Source organism: Archocentrus centrarchus, chromosome 16, assembly GCF_007364275.1.
Source record: "Archocentrus centrarchus isolate MPI-CPG fArcCen1 chromosome 16, fArcCen1, whole genome shotgun sequence".
NCBI lineage: Eukaryota > Metazoa > Chordata > Actinopteri > Cichliformes > Cichlidae > Archocentrus > Archocentrus centrarchus.
The window spans coordinates 28,579,565-28,598,186 of NC_044361.1; the positions used below are offsets into that span (position 1 = coordinate 28,579,565).

Consider the following 18,622-nt stretch of genomic DNA (forward strand, 5'->3'; position numbering starts at 1 on the left):
CTGGTCACTGGTTTCTTGTGATGGATGGTATCTGAGACCTGTGAAATTGAACTTGATGACTTTTCCTTTCCTCATCATCAGCAATCTGGACCTTGCTTTCTTTAAACATATAAGCCAAGGTGATCAGCTCCTCAACATCGTTCAGGATCCACCTGCTCCTTGGAACAAGTGTCAAATTCAGCAGGTCTCAATGGAAGGCTGGTTGATGCCAAACATTGTCAGGGGCTCTCTGCACTGAGCTTCAGAAGACTTCATCTGCATGTTGATAACCAATCCCTTCTTGACTTGATGCCACTCAGGTTGTAGACCAAGTGGATAATCTGCCATTGTAGTCAACAGATTGTGGAGTATGGCACCACTTCATCCATTGAACCACCAGGTTCTCCCAGGTCTCCTGTGCTTTCCCGATCAGGTTGATCTCCATACCTGTGTCCTCCAGACAACCCAGTAACAGTAGTATTCTTGCTTTCTGGAATAACTGAAGAGATATTCTGCCTCCTTTGGCATCTGTCAGGCACACTGAGTAACAAGATGGTTATGAAATTATCTGTTCTGTAACTAGTTCAATGTGGAGTTCTTCAACTCCACATTGATTAGCTACAGTACCCCTCCTGCAGATCCTATTCAGAATCCTACATGTGCATCTGGGGCTTTCATCGCTGTGGCCTGCTCTGGCCTGTGGGGTGAGTTGAGCCAGAGGCCAACAAGGGTAGTTACTGAGAGCAGTGACATTTCCATCAGAGGCCTAGCGACATGGTAGATATTCAGGGTGTACAGGTTGTTACACACCCTGTCAAAAACAAACCTGGAAGCTAAATGCTCAAAGTAACCTGAGCATTTGTCACCGTAGTTGGGTTATTAACACAATGTCTTCGAAGTCCCAGTTTCTGGCCAGGACAACCTAGATGTAGAGGATCAGACATTAAAACTGCAAAACTTTTTTTTTTCTTTTTTTTCTTCCAGGAACCTGTAAAGACAGTGGACGAGACAGTGGCCCGTAAAGGGCCAGATGTGCTGAGAAACAGCGAACAGAAGATAATCACCACTGCTGCTGACTTGACGTCGATATTGCCCTCACCTCCGCCTCCGATACCCCCGCGACCAGCCACACGCTCACCCCCACTCCCACCCCGGCTTCCATCTTTTACAGAGTATTTCAGCATGCAGAGTGGAGGAGGAGCAGGATTTGGAACGAAGGCATGAGATGGAGAAAAAGGCAGAACAGAGGAAGTTGGAGGAAAGCATGAAAGCAAGGACAGAATGACAATAAAAACAGAAATGGTGACAATGACTTAAGAAATAGAATGGAATTCAAAGTATTACTGTTATGACAAGAAAAGGTCAGCCAAAAAAAAAAAAAAAAAAGAAGAAAAGAAATGAAAACTTTTGGAAGGACAAAGAAGAGATCATCACAAAAGCGAGTCCCTAAACGGTCACTTTTCACCTTTGCATGGAAATGACCAGAATGGAGGAGTGAGGGGAAATGGCTGAGGCACAAGTGCTGAGCTTGTTAAAGAATAAAGAAGCAATAAATATTTGATGTTGACCAGTAAAAGGCACACAGGGAGAAAGATGACAAAGTGGATGTAGCCAGAGCAATAGAATGATAGCTGTGCACAATGCGGAAATGAACAAAATTCTTGAAATAGTTTTCATTCAAAAATTCATGAGGCATTGATGGTGTGCCGGGAAGAGGTTGTAAATAGCTAAACCTGGTGAGTGCTACCAGTCTACATAGTTTTATTTAAGAAGGAAATGATTTATTTTCATGTTTTGTTTTTCCCCACATCGTTAAATTCTAGCCGGTGCTGTGAGCATAGAGAAATATCATGCCATGTAACTGTCTTGAGTTCATTTAAAAAGATTTTTTATTTTTGACACTGTTTGATAAAGCATAGATATATTTACTCTATATGAAGTCTGTTGGGTTAATTTATATTCATTGCAGCTGGCTATTCTGGATTGATATGCTGATGTGTAACTGTAAATGTCACGTTTACTGTGGGCACTTCTAGGTACAGTACTTGTAAAAACACGCATGTTTGTATTGTATTTCCTGTCCAAAAAGCTGATTATATGTACTCAACATGATCACACAATATTTGCTTATTGTGTGTATTGAAATCTTTACTTTTTTTAAATGCATACAATAGGCTTCAGTATATTTCAACTGGATAAACCCTGTTCTTACTCCAGTCAAAAGCGTCTTGCGCTGTTTGAAACATATTATAAAACCAATGTTATATCCTTTTTTTTTTTGTTGAATTTTCGCTGGAGTGCAGAATACGCTTGTTCAAAAAAAAAAAAAAGTCATTTCTGTGTATGTAGACATTGGTGAATGTACTGATGCAATACAGCACAAGGACAGGGGTGATTTTTAAGTTACTGGAATTACTGTAGTACACCTTTTGTCAAATTTTCTTTTTGCCTCTCTTTTCGGATGGCTTCCATCTAACACATCCATGATTTAAAAGTTGGAGGCTGCCTTTTTTTCTTTTTTTTTTTATAGAATACAGGTAACTTCATTCTCACCTCTGTCTTGATCCTGAAACATAAATATTATATTTGTTGGCTTCTTGCACCTGAATAAGTTACAGTGTGAAAAGCTGAACAGATATTACTAGTTTTCTATCCTCTAATATTGAGCTATGACAAAAAAAGAAAAAAGAAAAAGCTTGTAGATGAACTGTGAAAACAAACGGTGTACATTTCGTCTGTCCTGCATGGAGCACTTTAATGTTCCTGGTCTTAGTCTGTTTATTCGTGATGATGTCACCTTATAAGACTGCTTTGAAACCTGTGTTCTCACAACATCAAGTACTATTACTGATGCACACACCTGTAAATACAGTCCAAAAACATCGTCAACTGTCCAAACGTTTAAAGCGAACGTTCATGCTTAGTCAGCGCTGAATCACAGATGCTGGTAAAATTACGGTTTGGGTCTTCTTTTTTTTTCCCAGACCTTGGCGAATTACGGGAGGGTGTCGTTGAAATGGAGTTTTCACAATCAGTGGAAGTACACTTGACTAATTCTGTGGTTTTTATCTTGACCTTTCATTCATTTCTGGCTTATAATATCTGTGGCTCTCTGCTAATTATCCACAGATGTATCACTGGCGATCTTGCTATAATGGAGTTTAGGTGATGTTAGGACTGTGGTGTGTAACTTGTAAGAGTGTAATCAGAGGTGTAACGTAGTCTGTGCAACTGAATGATACTTGAATTAGAATATTAGCTGTTATTTCTGATTGTGTCTGGTTTGTATTTGGCATGTCTGCCATTTTGTCAGCTGTTGCCCATTGTTATGGTTGCCATGACTTGACTAAAAAGAAACCAAGTGACTCAACATTCTTACTGATATGTATCACTATTTCGACCTTGTGTATAATGACATTTAATTACAGGAATGACACAAAAACCTGGGGACAGAACAGGAAGAAAAGAGATTATGTATGCATGACAGAAAACAGCACAGCTTTTAGGCTACTCAGAGTGATCTGGTTAAGAGCACATCACTAAAGCACCGTCAGATGCATTTTAATTGTGTCAAATAATAATTCTAAATAAGCTGTACATATACACTTTTTGCCAAAATAATAAAAAAACTTTGGTTTTATTAGAGGCTTTGCCTGGCTTTGTGTGCTACATGGCTCCTGTGTTGCGATTCAGTTAGGACAAGGGCATGTGTCCAAAGGAGTAAATCTAATATCTGTAAATCAAATTTAGAATCTGTTCTCATTACAAGTCCATTAAAGTAAAACACCACAGGGACAGACTCCAGCCTGCTCACAATCTGATGTAGGCTAGCCTAATTGTTTCACAGTCACTGCCAATATCCTGGTTGGTGACCCCTGAAGTACAGAGTCACAGCAAACTGTCTGTCTGCTTCAGGTGGAGACCATCTTTCAAAATAACTAATCCAACAGTCTAAAGAGGAAAAATTTAAATACAATGTTTGGTAACAAGGAGCATGATGGTGTGGTAGTGAGCACTGTTACCTCATAGCAAGAAGGTGCTGGGTTCAAATCCAGGGTGGGGCCTTTCCATGTGAACTTTGCATCTTTTTGCCGGGTACTCCGTTGTCATTTGGCGCTATATAAATAAAACTGAATCATGCAGTTAGGTTAACTGGTGAATCTAAATTAACCATAGGTGTGAACAGTTGTCTGTGACCCTGATTTTGTTTTTGTTTTTTTAAGCTTAAAAATACACATCTTCATTTTGAATCACTTCTATATGAGTGTTGCATTGGAGCCATTGTTAATATTAGAATATTAGAATATATATTAAATGTACTAATAGCATTAGTACATTTAATTCAATTTAATTCATATAGAGCCAAATCACAACAACAGTCAACTCAAGGCACTTTATATTGTAAGGTAAAAAGCCTACAATACAGAAAAAACCCCAACAATCAAATCAAATCACATTTTTGAAGGAAGATCTGTAATCACTCATCTGCCTGCTTCCCTAGGTGTTCAACTGTTCTTGACATCACTACCACTTTCCCACACTGTCAAATGCAATACAAACATCATTACACTAGCCCAATCATCTTCTTTCCTGCCTTCCTTGAGCCAATCAGAAAGCCAAAAAGTGTGGTTTAAATTTCAGTGCTCTTCTGTCATTCTCCCTTTCAGACTCTCATTCGTGCAACTCACGTCCTCCCCGTCTCCACGTCACCTGAGTCACTCAGAGCTCCATCCAAGCCTCCACCTTCATCTTCACCACCACCAGCATCTAGACTCACTCCAGGGCGTCCTGTCCTAAACCCTATCACCGCTGGGATTGGTTATCGGAGTCTAATTGCCAAATAGATTAATTAATTTGTCTCAATAAATCAATCAATTCTTAAAAATTATCTCTTCTAATTGAACTGGTGAAGGGATGATGAAGGCCATTATTTTGTAAGTTTAGGTCTTAGATGTGAGGCATCAATAATGGTACAACTTACACTTGCCTGCCACTTTATTTGGTATAACTTAGTAGTAGCAGTTTGGACCCTCGTTTGTCTTCAGAACTCCACTAATTTATTATGACATGCATTCAACAAGCTGCTGGAAACAGTCCTCTGAGATTTTGGTCCATACTGGCATGATAACATCTGACAGTTGCTGCAGAACCAAAAGGTGCTGTACTGGATTGAGATCTGGTGTGTGGAGGCCATTTGAGTACAGTGAACTCACTGTTATATTCAAGAAACCATTTTGAGGTGATTTGAATTTTGTGACATGGTGTGTTTTCCTGCTGGAAGCAGCGATCAGACGATGGGTACACTGTGGTCATAAAAGGCTGGACATGGTCAGCAACAATACTCGGGTAGGCTGACACGGTTTATGCCAAATTCTGACCCTACCATCCAAATATCGCAACAGAAATATTTGCATTAGCAAGCAGTTGAGCAGGTGCACTTAAAGTGGCAGATGAGTGCACAATTGTGCTTTTGGGCAATGAAATTTGTATATATTTGAAATGAAAATTCTTTGTGTTAGTTCTGTTGTCCGTCCAGTGTAATTTCAGATATGGGATGTCTACCATTTTGTCTGCTGTTGTATGTTATCAATAGACAGTGAGTGACTCAGCCAGCTGAATCATTGCTTTAACCTTGTCAATACTGACATTAACTTACAAAAATGGAACAAAGACTTGGGAAAAGAACTTAAGGAAATGATAAAATCATCCCATTAACAGCCACTACAACACCACTGCACATTAAGTTCAATTTACAAGATAAATCCTGTTAAATAACATCGACCATCTTGTTACAATGCAAAGTTCCACTGATTCATGTGGATGTTGCTTTAACATGCATCGCACACTTAAATATTACTGCAGGACAAGTATACACTAACATTGCAGCAACCATACCAAACAGGACAATGAGCCCTTCCACACTGCAAGGGAACAGCTCAGGGGACTCGACAAAGAGGACAAGGCTTTGACCCAGCCTCCAAACTCCCCAGATCCCAGTCCAATCGAACATCCGTGGAATGCACCATTACAAATCCCATTCCACGGAGGTTCCGCCATGCAACCCACAGGACTCACAATCATCAGCTGCCATTCACCAAAGAACTCTCCCAGAGGTCCCATGCCCCAGCAGGTCAATGCTATTTTGGCAGCTTGAGGAAAGCTGTATAATATTAGGCAGCTGGTTTTAATGTTGTGGCTGACTGGTGTATGTGTCAGTACGCATCCTTTAATGTTTTCAGAAAAATCGAGATAATGGTGATGTTGCCACTACTTGAAAACAACTAATTTATAACAAAATCATAATACATTATAAACAGCAGATCTGGAGTATAAAAAAAATTTGGTATACAAGTCTAATGAAATACTTAACTTGCATTATTGGAGATGTGGGCTGCAGTGTAGGATATTTAAGCCTCTGCTACTGCAGTTTTGTGACTTCAGCCATAACAAACTACCACATTAATAAGAAAAGCAATTTTTTCAATTTATGTGCTGCGGCTCTGTTAGCCAAAAATTATGTGGTCAGTTGCACGAACCTGGGTTTATTAATATTCAAAGAAAAAAAAGCAAATCTGTTCCTTATCTTAAGAAATAATATTTATTAATACATTATCAGACATCAGAGCTGTCATTCAGTCGACACTGCAGCTTCTTTTGGTAAAGAAATGCATCAGTCTCTTTCAGCCATAGTCTGCAGAATCTGCAAGTGACTCTTCAGAAGCAGTTCAGTGTCCCACCATCACCCTCCAGCAATCTTTGATCCATCTCCACGATGGTGGTAATTACGGTTTTGTGGCTAACTGTTGTGCTCTGTCCTCTCTGTAGCCTTTGAGGAGCTGGTTGATGAGAGTCAGTTCATTTTCTTTTTTTGCAGGATAAAGGGGTGGAAAAGGGTTGCCTTTGTACTCCAGGACAGCCATCTTTGCTCTGTCCAGGTTCTGTCTGTTGGGGATGCGTGCCAACCGCGTGTAGCCATTTGACTGATTCTCAAACCGTGGTGCCAGGACCTTGAAGAGCTTTGGGACAAGATCCTTCTCCTGAAGAGAGGAAGCAAACTTAAAATAAGCTTCACATCAACTATTTTACATTCAGAACGACACACTAATTATCTTTACAAAGTTCAGAGGAGCTGCAGACACATACCGTCAGCCAAAAACTGGCCATTTTCATCGCCTTCTCGTCAGTGTCTCCCTTTTTGGCATAGTCAACCAGCTGGGGGGGAAAAAAAAAAAATGATGAAAGAAAATCTCTACAGTCAGAAGCATGTGGATGAAAGAGAATTAAAAGACCTCTTTCAACAAATATAAGGTTTTGAAAGCTTGTTAAGATGTCCATGTCATGTTTTTTAATGTGCTAGAAGACAAGTTATGAACAGTCACCGTCATGTCTGAGCATTTTTTGAAAATGCAGTATTCCAATCACAGTGAAAAATACAGATTCAGGCAGTCAGGTTTTTAGACAAATTTAATCTGTGTGCACTTGTTTAATGTCTGTTAAGTGTGAGAGTCGACTGCTTTTTCTGTCATTGACAGTCATGCTGGTTTCTTCATCTCTTGTGTTTGACTGACCCACTTGAAAACAGAGCAGAGAAGTAATGATTACTTAACATTGACAACTTATCTTACTGTAACAGAGGAAAAAGAAAAAGATTCCCAAATAGTTTTAATCAATAACAATTTGCTTGTGTTAACATTTTTGTTTAGTTTTAATAGCTAAAACTTGCCAAAGTCCAATGTGATATGGACTTTGTATATTTTGTCTGGATCTTCAAAAACAGCCCTCTCGGTTTACAGTACTGGGTTCTTGCCTCCCACTGAGAAAAAAAAAAAAAAATTCAATTTTGACAGTCTGGACTGGCGCTGCATTTCCCTTTATGTAGCAGGAGAATCTTTGAGTGAGTAAAGCTGACGGGTGTGGTGACGACCAATTTACATATTCACACATCAGTGCACACTGAATAAGGCAAAGGTTTAGAGTTAGAAATATTTAATGCATTAGGACTAGTTTTTATGCAACCCCCCCCCCCCACACACACACACACACACTTGTAAATAGGGAAGAGTATGTTTAAAGGTTTAGCAAAAATACTTCAACTTCCTTCTAATCATATTCAGTAGGAGTCTGCACAGTACAGACATATACACAATGGATCACCAACTACTGAATATTTAAATTCAAATGTATACATTAACACAAAACATTTAAGCAGTAAACTGTTCAGTGACATACTCCATGCATTACTTGGCCAAAAATATCTAGACACCAACTCTAGCTTCTAAGTTGGTGGAAAAAGTTTGGAAAGGGTTATTTTAAATACCTCACAGTACTGTATCACCCCAATAGAGCACTTTGCTCTCAGACTGCTGGCTTACTTGTGGTTCCTAGGATACTTAAGAGTAGAATGGGAGGCAGAGCCTTCAGCTTTCAGGCCCCTCTTCAGTGGAACCAGCTCCCAGTTTGGATTTGGGAGACAGACACCCTCTCTGCTTTTAAGTTTAAGCTTAAAACTTATCCTCTTAATCAAGCTTATATTTAGGGCTGGATCAGGTGACCCTGAACCATCCCTTAGTTATGCTGCTATAGACCTAGGCTTCTGGGGATTATTATTAATCTCTGGTTTTCTTCCACAGCATCTTTTTTGTCCTGTCTCTCTCCTCTCAGCCCCAGCCGGTCACGGCAGATGGCTGTTGGGTTTTCTCTGTATGGTCTTTACCTTACAATATAAAGTGCCTTGATGTGACTGTTGTGAATTTGGCACTATATAAATAAAATTGAATTGAATTGAACAGATGCTTTGTAAGGCAGTTGCACAGCTTATTCCATGCAGGTGCTGTAGAGCAGGCACATGCAGGAACACTGACCTCTGCCCCTTTGGGAGTGGAGGTGTCTGGTACTCCATGTACCAGAGCACCAGTGATCCACTAGCTGCTCTCACTGTGGGAGTATTTTTATACTTGTTTTGTTATTCTGGGGGATTTATTCTTTTGTCTAGTCTGCCCTGACAAGTAAGCCAATGTGCCATGCCAAAAAGTGAATTCCAGTATTTAGACTGTTGTAATGACTTGTCAGCCTATAATCTGTCAAACATATCACTCATGAATGACATCAAATCAGTTTGAGCCAGAAACATTTCTTTCACAAGGCAGAAGCTGCAACACATTTTTGGCAAAGTGACTTTTATATATCCTTTATTTACCAGATAAAATGTCTCACTGACAATAAAAATGTATTTTTCTTGAGAGATCTGGCCAACAGGGCAGCAGAAATTGCAGCAAACATATCATCGTGCTATAAAAAGGTATTTTTAGTTGCCAAAAGGACTGGATTAATTACAATGTAGAACAGAGTAGGGACAATAATGCAGAACCATTTGCAAAACAGGTCATTTCTTTATTTTTATATAACCCCTCTTTAATCCTGTTAACTACAGCGTGTTTATCAGTATAAGCAAAGATATTGATCATAAAAAACACAAAGAAACAATCCCAAGCAATCAATTTTTTGGCATTACACTGATACTGGTCAAAAATGCAGGGGTGTTGCCCTTGGGGTGGACAAGTTTCCTTTATTTATGTTTGTTTGTCTTCCATCTGCTTGCTTTCACGTTACAACAAGCTTGTTGAATTTCACTCAGCTCACACCTCAGTCAGTCAGTGCAGGCTTATGAATGAATGCGTATTTTCCCAATGGGCAGTGAAAACAATGAGCAGATTCTCCTGATTGGTTGGGTGGTAGCAGTGCACACTAGTGCAGTGAAATTTAGTTCCTGTCCTGTTTGAGCTGACTGGGGAATGACTGAGTGCTGCATTGGCCATTATGAACTGAACGATAATGTGTGAAATAAAAAAACAAAACACAACTGATTATCTTCACTGATGGCTCCTTTTTATTAAAATAAAATGCTAGTAACCTGCTGTGGGTGTAACAATCATATTAAGATGTTAGTTTTGAGTGTCCACGTACGTCCACACAATAACTATATTGACTAGATTACTAGAAAGGCAGCCCAAGGGATTAGATAATGATAAATGTTTCATTTAGCTAATTAGAACTGCTCAGATACTGTTACATACTGGTTTAACAGCACACGAGCACACTTGCTCACCTTTTCGGCGTAGAAACGGACTTCATCTGCTCGGGCCAGTGTGGTTTCTATCCGCTCGTGTCGGACCAGTCCTGTCAAAATGTTCCGCAGCATGTTGATTCTGGACTGCGGGCCCAAACCCATCCTCCGGGCCATCCGGCCGTGGGAGATCAACATTTGCAACGTGAGGCGCATCTTGTCGTACAGATTCGCCTACGAGAGCACGCGTCAAACAAATGAAATCTCAAAAAGCAAACAAACGTTTGACGTACAATACATTTTAAATCAACGTTTATACAGAAAATAGAGGAGGTACCTCAATGTGGGAAAAACTCCGGAGGTCAGTTGTGTCAACGATATATACGCCGGGTTGACATTGGTGGTACGTCGTTTAATAAGTCCGACTTGATCATGAAACTGGGAGAAGGTAGTTCCGCTTAACACTGCCGCCACCACACAGTCAAACACTAGAACCGCGGTCTTTTCTCAAAACCCACCTTCTGTGTATGTTTTGATAAAATTATTATTTATTGCATAAAATTGATGAATTAAAAAAATACCATGCATAGTAATAACCATATCTAGTTAACTCTCCGGCAGCACAGTGTGTTGCCTCACAGCAAGAAGGGTTTGAATCCAGTCTGGGTTCTCTCTGTGTGGAGTTTGAATGTTCTATGTCTGTGCGGGTTCTTTTCGGGTACTCTGACTTCCTCCCGCAGTCCAAAGACATGCATTGAGTTAGGTTAACTAGTGATTCTAAACTGAGCATAGGTGTGAGCATAATTGGTTGTCTGTCTCTATGTGGATGGATATTTTACTCACTCCCTAATTTTTATGTGCTATTTGCCATATCTTAACAACCGAGAAAGAGAGGGATATCTGTGGAAGCTTGTTTCTGCTTTCAAGTTATTGCCTCATAAATTCCTGTTAATGTCTCAACTTACATCTGAATAACAAAAATTTCATTACCAACTCAAAATGTCAAATTATTTAGTTTAAATTTCCAGATACTAACCCGAAATTTTGAGTTACAGACAGCAAATCTTGTTTCAGTGGTAGAAACAAGCTTCCATAGCTATGGGTCTATAAAAAGGCACAGAACTGTCAGAGCTTTATTTACCCAAGAGGTTTCAGTCTGCGCAAGGGAGAACTGGACTGGACTCAGCCAGTGGCTGAAAATGCAGGTCTGATGTAAGAGAAAGGGAAACATAAAAGAAAAGGATGTACTGAAAAATTTGTCACAGTGGTGTATAAGAATATTTCTTTGTCATTAAAGAAAATTCAGTGATTGCTGAAAACATATTTCTTTCTTTGCTCTTTCTTTTGCAGATAATGTTGGCAGAACACCCAATGAGCAGTGCAGCAATGAGGAGGAGTATTCACTGACCACTGAGACAAGACACAAGAAGAGTTCAGATACACCTGATGGGGCTGAGAGTGTTGTGTCGTCTAATTGCAACTGTTTTGTTATCATCTTTGACATCTGAATAATAATTTGTATCAAAGGGGAACAAAGATTCTACTTTGCATAGAAAAAAAAATTTTTTTTGCATCATTGATTTTCTTGTGTGAAAAGGTATAAGATTAAGATATTCGAAACTAGAGGTTGATGTGTTTGAAATATTTACACAGATTCTAGCAGCGCAAAGACCCAAAAAAACTATGTGATTGCTCGATGGGAAAAGGAGTCACTGACCAGATATTATGTTAATAAGGATATGTATATGCATTTTTATTTTAAATTCACAAATTTTTGCATTTGTAAAAAAAATGATAGAATATTTGTATGGAAGCTTGTTTCTGCCAATCAAAAAAAAAAAAAAGCCAGGCAGGGCTAAGTCAGATACATATTTCAAATTTGAACTTACTGAGTATCTAAAAATTTTTAGTTATCAGGCTGAAATTTTTTAACTTGAAATTCTGAGTTACAGATGGCAAAAATGATTTTTGTTTTTTGATATTTTTAATTGTAGAAACAAGCTTCCATGCATAAATATGTGCACATCATACCTGTGTATACTACGTGAGCCAGACCTTCTGTGTGAGATGCAAGTGTAGCAAGATATGCTGTGTAATCATTAACCTTGACATGGCTGCAGCACTCCAGATGGTCAGATTCACAACAGCAGCTGGTGAACATTTCTAACCCGCATATTTTTGTACAGAACACAAAATTCAGGCAAATGAGAAGAGACAAATAACGCCAGCACAGCAGGCCACATATTTGTTAGAATTTTGGATATTGCATATTGGATATTTTCTTTTATATAATTGCAAGGCAGTGCAATTTTCAGTGAATAAACTTTCAACTTGACTGAATGTGATTATTGGAATGCTTATATAGTATAATGTAACTGAAAGACAAAGTCTTTTTTAAGGATAAGATTTTCTTTTTCTTCTGTAAAACTTGATGAACGCTTAAACCATCGTTTTATGTGATTATACAGGCAATTTTAGTGCTTTATAAAACATTAATGGTGTTTATATGCTTATAAGTGCTAAATAAGGGTGAAGCATCCCTACTTTTCTGAAATTAGTCATTATAAATATTAGTGACTTTTAGTAACTTTTAAAGTAACAAAGACAAGTGCAAGGCCTCTAAAAAAAAGTCTGAAGATTAGATACACTGTACATGTACTACTCTTTAAAATATAATTGTAATTGAAGTGTAGGTAAGTGCAGGACTATAGGACTGTTAATTTTCACACAGCAGTTTTCACACTGTGCTACTAACTGATAAAATGAATTAAAACCTGAATTAAAAAGGAGATTTCTGAATGGATCTAATGAATTTGACCCATTACATCCATTGTGCTGCAGTAGCTTTTGTTAGAAAAACTGTTACAAGTTGTCCTGTATTTGGTCTCTTATCACTCTTATTACTGCTTTACACTTCTAGTGTTGAACTCGGCCTTGAGTTAAGGTGTTATGTGAATAATCCATCTGTTGCAGCCATACAGGGTTGAATGATGATCATGCACTATATTGACAAAAGTATTTGCTCGTCTGCCTTCACACGCATATGAAGTGGCATCCTATTCTTAATCCATAGGGTTTAATATGATGTCAGCCCACTCTTTGCACCCACCCAATAACAGCTTCAACTCTTCTGGGAAGGCTTTCCACAATGTTTAGGAGTATTTGTGGGAGTTTTTGAGGATTCTTCCAGGAGTGCATTTGTGAGGTCAGACACTGATGCTGAATGAGCAGGCATGGCTCACAGTTGCCGTTCTAATTGCAAAGGTGTTCCATCGAGTTGAGGTCGGGACTCTGTGCAGGCCAGTTAAGTTCTTCCACACCAAACTCGCTCATCCATGTCTTTACGGACCTGCTTTGTGCACTGGTGTGCAGTCATGCTGGAACAGGACGGGGGCCATCGCCAAACTGTTCCCACAAAGTTGGGTTCCCCCCTCCACCAAACTTTACACTTGGCACAATGCAGTTAGACAAGTACAGTTTTCCTGGCAACCGACAAACCCAGACTCATCCATCAGATTGCCAGATGGACAGGGGTGATTATTCACTCCAGAGAACATGCCCGCACTGCTCTAGAGTCCGGTAATGGCGTGCTTTACACCACTGAATTAGTGATGTAAAGCTTGGATGCAACTATTCAGCCATGGAAACCCATTCCATGAAGCTTAAGCTCAAGCTGTTTTTGAGTTAATCTGAAGACCACATGAAGTTTGGAGATGACTACTACTACTGACTGCAGAAAATTGGCAACCTCTGCAACTTATACACCTCAGCATTCATTTTATGTGGCCAATCAATTTGTGGCCGAGTTCCTTTCATTCCCAATTTCTTCCACTTTGTTACACCACTAACAGTTTACTGTGGAATATTTAGTAGCGAGGAAATGTCACGTCTGGACTTGTTACACAGGTGGCATCCTATCAGGGTACCGTGCTGGAATTTACTGAGCTCCTGAGAGTGCCCCATTCTTTCACAGATGCTTGTAGAAGCAGTCTGCATGCCTAGGTGCTTGGTTTATACAGCTGTGGACATGGAAATGATTGAAACACCTGAATAAAATTGGCATTATTTAATTTTTGATTTTGGATCTTAAGAGTTACATCGTATAATATTGCACATCATTATTGTCAGTACACAATATAGAAAAACATAAATGAAATAATTGCATTTACTGTGACTGTATCAATGATGTACTGAGGAAAGAGTGTCTAACATCTCAATTGATTTAAAACAGTAATTTGTATTTATGTTACAGAAACACTGCAGCATTGATTTTTACTAAAAGTTAAAACATAAATTAACACAAATAATAGAAGAATCAAAACTGTCTACATCACACATCCCCTAATGAGTTCCAATATTTGCTAAAAACAAAACAAAACAAAAAAAATGCAAACAGCCTTACTGACTTGTCACAGAGAGTGGCTCCTTGCTGACCAATAGCAGCGCTCAGAAAGGTGGGCAGCTATCACTGTGGATATAAATCTGAGCTCCAGGTGAAGTCCTCTTATCAACAGGATCACTCAGCAACCATGAGGTCTCTGGTCTTCATTCTGCTCATTGGAGCTGCTTGTGAGTATGAAGTTTTTTGTTTTCATCTCTACTAACAGTTGGTTGGCCTTCGTCCCAGACCACAACTTTATTCATCATAGCTTTAGCATCTCAAAGTGGAAATTTAATTATGTTTCTGTAACCATTCAATAAATTCTACTTTGGTATTTGGCTTTAAATCAAACTGCAAAGATGTTTCACTCCTGATGCAAAAGAGCAGAAGTAAACAGTTTGATAACCCAATGTTTTTAGTCGCCCTGGATGACGACAAGATCGTCGGAGGGTTTGAGTGCACACCTCACTCTGAGCCCCATCAGGTGTCTCTGAACGCTGGCTACCACTTCTGTGGTGGCTCCCTGCTCAATGAGAAATGGGTTGTGTCTGCTGCTCACTGCTACAAGTCGTAAGTATATTTCTGTAAGATTTTAGGTCTGATTTTACATATCTGAGCAATACTCATTAAATATTTGTTGGTAATATCTCTGTGTGTCACACTAGTCTCCTGTTTTTCATATTTTTTTAGTCGTCTGCAGGTGCGTCTGGGAGAGCATGACATCGGGGTCAATGAGGGAACTGAGCAGTTCATCGACTCCTCCCGTGTCATCCGAAATCCTGGGTACGATTCCTGGACCATTGACAATGACATCATGCTGATCGAGCTGAGCCAGCCTGCAACCCTCAACAGTTATGTGCAGCCTGTGCCTCTGCCCAGGAGCTGTGCTCCCGCTGGCACCATGTGCACGGTCTCTGGATGGGGCAACACCATGAGCTCCAGTGAGTAACTTCTGCATCTTAGCAGTTTAAAGTTACAGAATACTTCACGACATTTGGTTCCTCTTGCATTAATCCTTTTTTCTCCATACTTTGTTTTACACATTATAGCTGCTGATGAGGACAAGCTGCAGTGCCTGAACATCCCCATCCTGTCTGACAGTGACTGTAGGAACGCCTATCCTGGCATGATCACTGACTCCATGTTCTGTGCTGGATACCTGGAGGGAGGCAAGGACTCTTGCCAGGTATGTAGTAAGTCAAATCTGCAGAGGTCCTTGTCTCAACCAGTACACCTTTCTTATAAATCCACAAGAGTGGATGTATCCTAAAATGATATAATAAACTAACATAATAATTTAACTTTAATTTAATAATAATAATTTAATTTAACTTATTTTTCAAGCTCAGTCTTTGTTCTTCTACTTTTTTTCAGGGTGACTCTGGTGGCCCTGTTGTGTGCAATAATGAGCTGCAGGGTATTGTGTCCTGGGGCTATGGCTGTGCTGAGAAGGACCACCCTGGTGTCTACACCAAGGTAAAGCTGAATAATTTTTCTAATGTAAACATCTATTTGAATTTTCACATTGTGCCTCTTTAGTTAAATGCAATCCTACTTGCTTGCCTCTAATAACAAACCTTGTTCTGTCTCCATTCACAGGTCTGCATCTTCAATGACTGGCTGGAGCAAACCATGGCCAGATATTAAGCCTGATCCATTGACTGCTGTCCTACTCTGCTGCGTTTTTTTCTATCATTCTAATGCCATGATTGTTGTAGACTTGTAAACAATGTGCAGTCAGTTTTCATCTAAATCAATAAAATCACATACCTCGACTCCCATTTGTGTCATCTGTTTTTCTGCAAATTGATTTCCTTATAAAAAAATAATGCAAAAACTAAAAGAGCATGATAACATTTTAAACAAGTTAAGAAATAGGAGAAATGCAGCCAACATCAACATAATTATGATATCCAAAATGGTGAGATCACATGTTTATTTATGCTGTAATTTTTCACTGCTGTAACTGCATACAACATACAGCATTTTCGAAAGGCACTAACATCAGAATTTGTCATGAACAAATAAACAGGTGATCATGAGAAAGATAGTTTGTATTATAAATATGACAGCAGATTATGTTTTCATAGTCTTATTTTAATATTTACAACACTAAATGTTACAATCATGTGAAAAAAGAATATCAGAACAATAAATAGAATTTAGTCCTTACCAGGTCTTAGAATAATTTAAATACAACTTCAGATTAAATACAAAACATGATATACTACCCCACGCCATTATTTATTTAACAACAAGCCAAAATGCAGGAGCAGCGTGTGAAAAACTAACTACAGCACATGATTCAAGTCCTTTGAGAACCATCTTCAGTAGCAATAACTTGAATCGTTTTCTCTATGACTTTATCAGTCTCTCATATCATTGTGGAGGAATTTTGGTCCACTCTTCTTTACGACATTGCTTCAGTTCATTGGGGTTTGTAGGCATTCGATTATGCACAGCTCTCTCAAGGCCCTGCCACATCACTTGATGGACTTTAATTGGGCCACTACAACATCCTTTTAATTTATTTCTTTTTCAGCCATTCTGTTGTAGAGTTGCTGCTGAGCTTGGGAGCATTGTCCTGTTGTATGACTCAGTTTAGGACAACTTTTAGCTGTTGGATGGCCTCACATTCGACTCCAGAATATTCTGGTATACAGAGGAGTTTATGGTGGACTCAGTGACTGCAAGATGCCCAGGTCCTGTGGCTGCAAAACATGCCCAAATCATCACTCCTCCTCCACCAGCTGACAGCTGTAGGTGTTTGTGCTAATATGGTGTGTTTGGATTTTTTTCCAAACATAATGCTGTCCTGTTATAAACTTCAACATTTAACATTATTAACTGAAGCCTGTACAGTCTGAGATGGAGCTCGTGTTTTTTTGTAGTTTCTCTGAGCATTGCACAGTCTGACCTTGGAGTGAATTTGCTGGGGACATACACTCCTGGGAAGATTGGCAGCTGTCTTTTTTTTTTTTTTTTCCACTTGTGAATAATCTTTCTGACTGTAGAATGATAAACTTCAAATTGTTTGAAAATGGCCTTATAACTCTTTGCAGATTGATAGGCAGCAACAATTGCTTCTTTAAGATCATTGCTAATGTTATTTCTCCTTGGCATCGTGTTAACACACACCTGGATGCTCCAAACCAGCAAACTACAAAAGCATCTGCTTTTATAAAGGTGCTCACACTTGCTGATGATCAAGTGCATTTGATTAGCAGCTCCTGGCTGCTACTTACCCTCTTAATTCCTGTTGAAGCAGTAAGGTGTACGTAGTCTTTCACACACTGTTTCTGCATTCTGGGTTAATTGTTGTTTAAAAAAAAAAAAGTCATGTATTATTGCTCATCTGATGTTATCTTTAAATAATTTTAGAATCTATAAGGACCAGATGATTTTATTTTATTATGTCCTAATACATAAAACCTTAGAACTGAAAGAGAGTGTTTTCTTTTTCATAAGACTGTTTTGAACAGGAAAGAGATGCTATATGAAATTACCTCTTCATAGTCAGAATTTGTACCTGTTTAAATCTTTATGTGGAATTGTTCTTTCCTGATGATGAAGTGTCAGGAGAAACATATGTTTACACTATTGTACCTCTGTGCCTCGCATTACTTTGATGATCGATTAAAGCCACTGTTTTATTTTTACACTCACAATAGTGTAATCTTTTATTATATTTTATTAAGAATAACCTTAAGCCATAATAATACATAAAGCTGTTCAAATAGCCCTTTGCTTCCATAGAATCATCTCAATTTAGTTTATTCATTGAGCAAAAAAAATCACATCACAAACAGAAAAATCACACAGATAAACAGAATTAAAGTACTCGTGTTGATAATCAAGAGCAAAAGGAGACAATGTGTCACCGGAATAGTCAGATGTAGAGACAAAATATGAGAGTGGGCTGAAAAGTTCATAGGCTGACCACGATGCAATGGTCAAACTTGACCAAATGTGTTTTATTTTTCAACACAGTCTCCCCTGCGGTCCACACACTTCCTCCATCGGTGTTGCAGCGCTTGGATTCCCGTGATATAGAAGCTCTCATCCTGACCCTCAAAAATGTCTTTAATGGCAGAGATGACCTCATCATTGGTCCGATACTGCATCCCAGCCAAGTATTTTTTCATGTTGGGAACAGAAAATAGTCACATGGTGCCAAATCAGGAGAATATGGAGGGTGA

At 39.0% G+C, this 18,622-nt stretch overlaps 3 protein-coding genes across 3 annotated transcripts in view; 2 read left to right on the forward strand and 1 right to left on the reverse strand.

Moving 5' to 3' along the window:
• tmem145 (transmembrane protein 145) overlaps window positions 1–1,395 on the forward strand; it is a 42,209-nt gene extending 40,814 nt beyond the window's left edge. Inside the window, exon 15 of the mRNA XM_030750836.1 lies at window positions 964–1,395. Within this exon, the coding sequence (XP_030606696.1) occupies window positions 964–1,203 (240 nt within the window). The 3' untranslated portion in view covers window positions 1,204–1,395. The remainder of the gene's footprint in view (window positions 1–963) is intronic.
• A 5,163-nt stretch (window positions 1,396–6,558) lies between these two features.
• On the reverse strand, window positions 6,559–10,481 carry mrpl17 (mitochondrial ribosomal protein L17). Its single transcript, XM_030750183.1, has 4 exons — window positions 10,380–10,481; window positions 10,085–10,276; window positions 7,123–7,191; window positions 6,559–7,016 (listed from the first exon to the last, which is right to left on the reverse strand). The coding sequence occupies exons 2-4, from the start codon at window positions 10,256–10,258 to the stop codon at window positions 6,762–6,764; spliced, it is 498 nt and encodes a 165-aa protein (XP_030606043.1). The 5' UTR covers window positions 10,259–10,276; window positions 10,380–10,481; the 3' UTR covers window positions 6,559–6,761.
• Window positions 10,482–14,490: 4,009 nt separating this feature from the next.
• LOC115794163 (trypsin-1-like) lies at window positions 14,491–16,198 on the forward strand. The gene is made up of 6 exons (XM_030749488.1): window positions 14,491–14,611; window positions 14,843–14,993; window positions 15,114–15,364; window positions 15,473–15,609; window positions 15,798–15,899; window positions 16,023–16,198. Exons 1-6 carry the CDS (start codon window positions 14,572–14,574, stop codon window positions 16,068–16,070), a joined length of 729 nt encoding a protein of 242 aa, XP_030605348.1. The 5' UTR covers window positions 14,491–14,571; the 3' UTR covers window positions 16,071–16,198.
• Window positions 16,199–18,622: the final 2,424 nt, after the last annotated feature.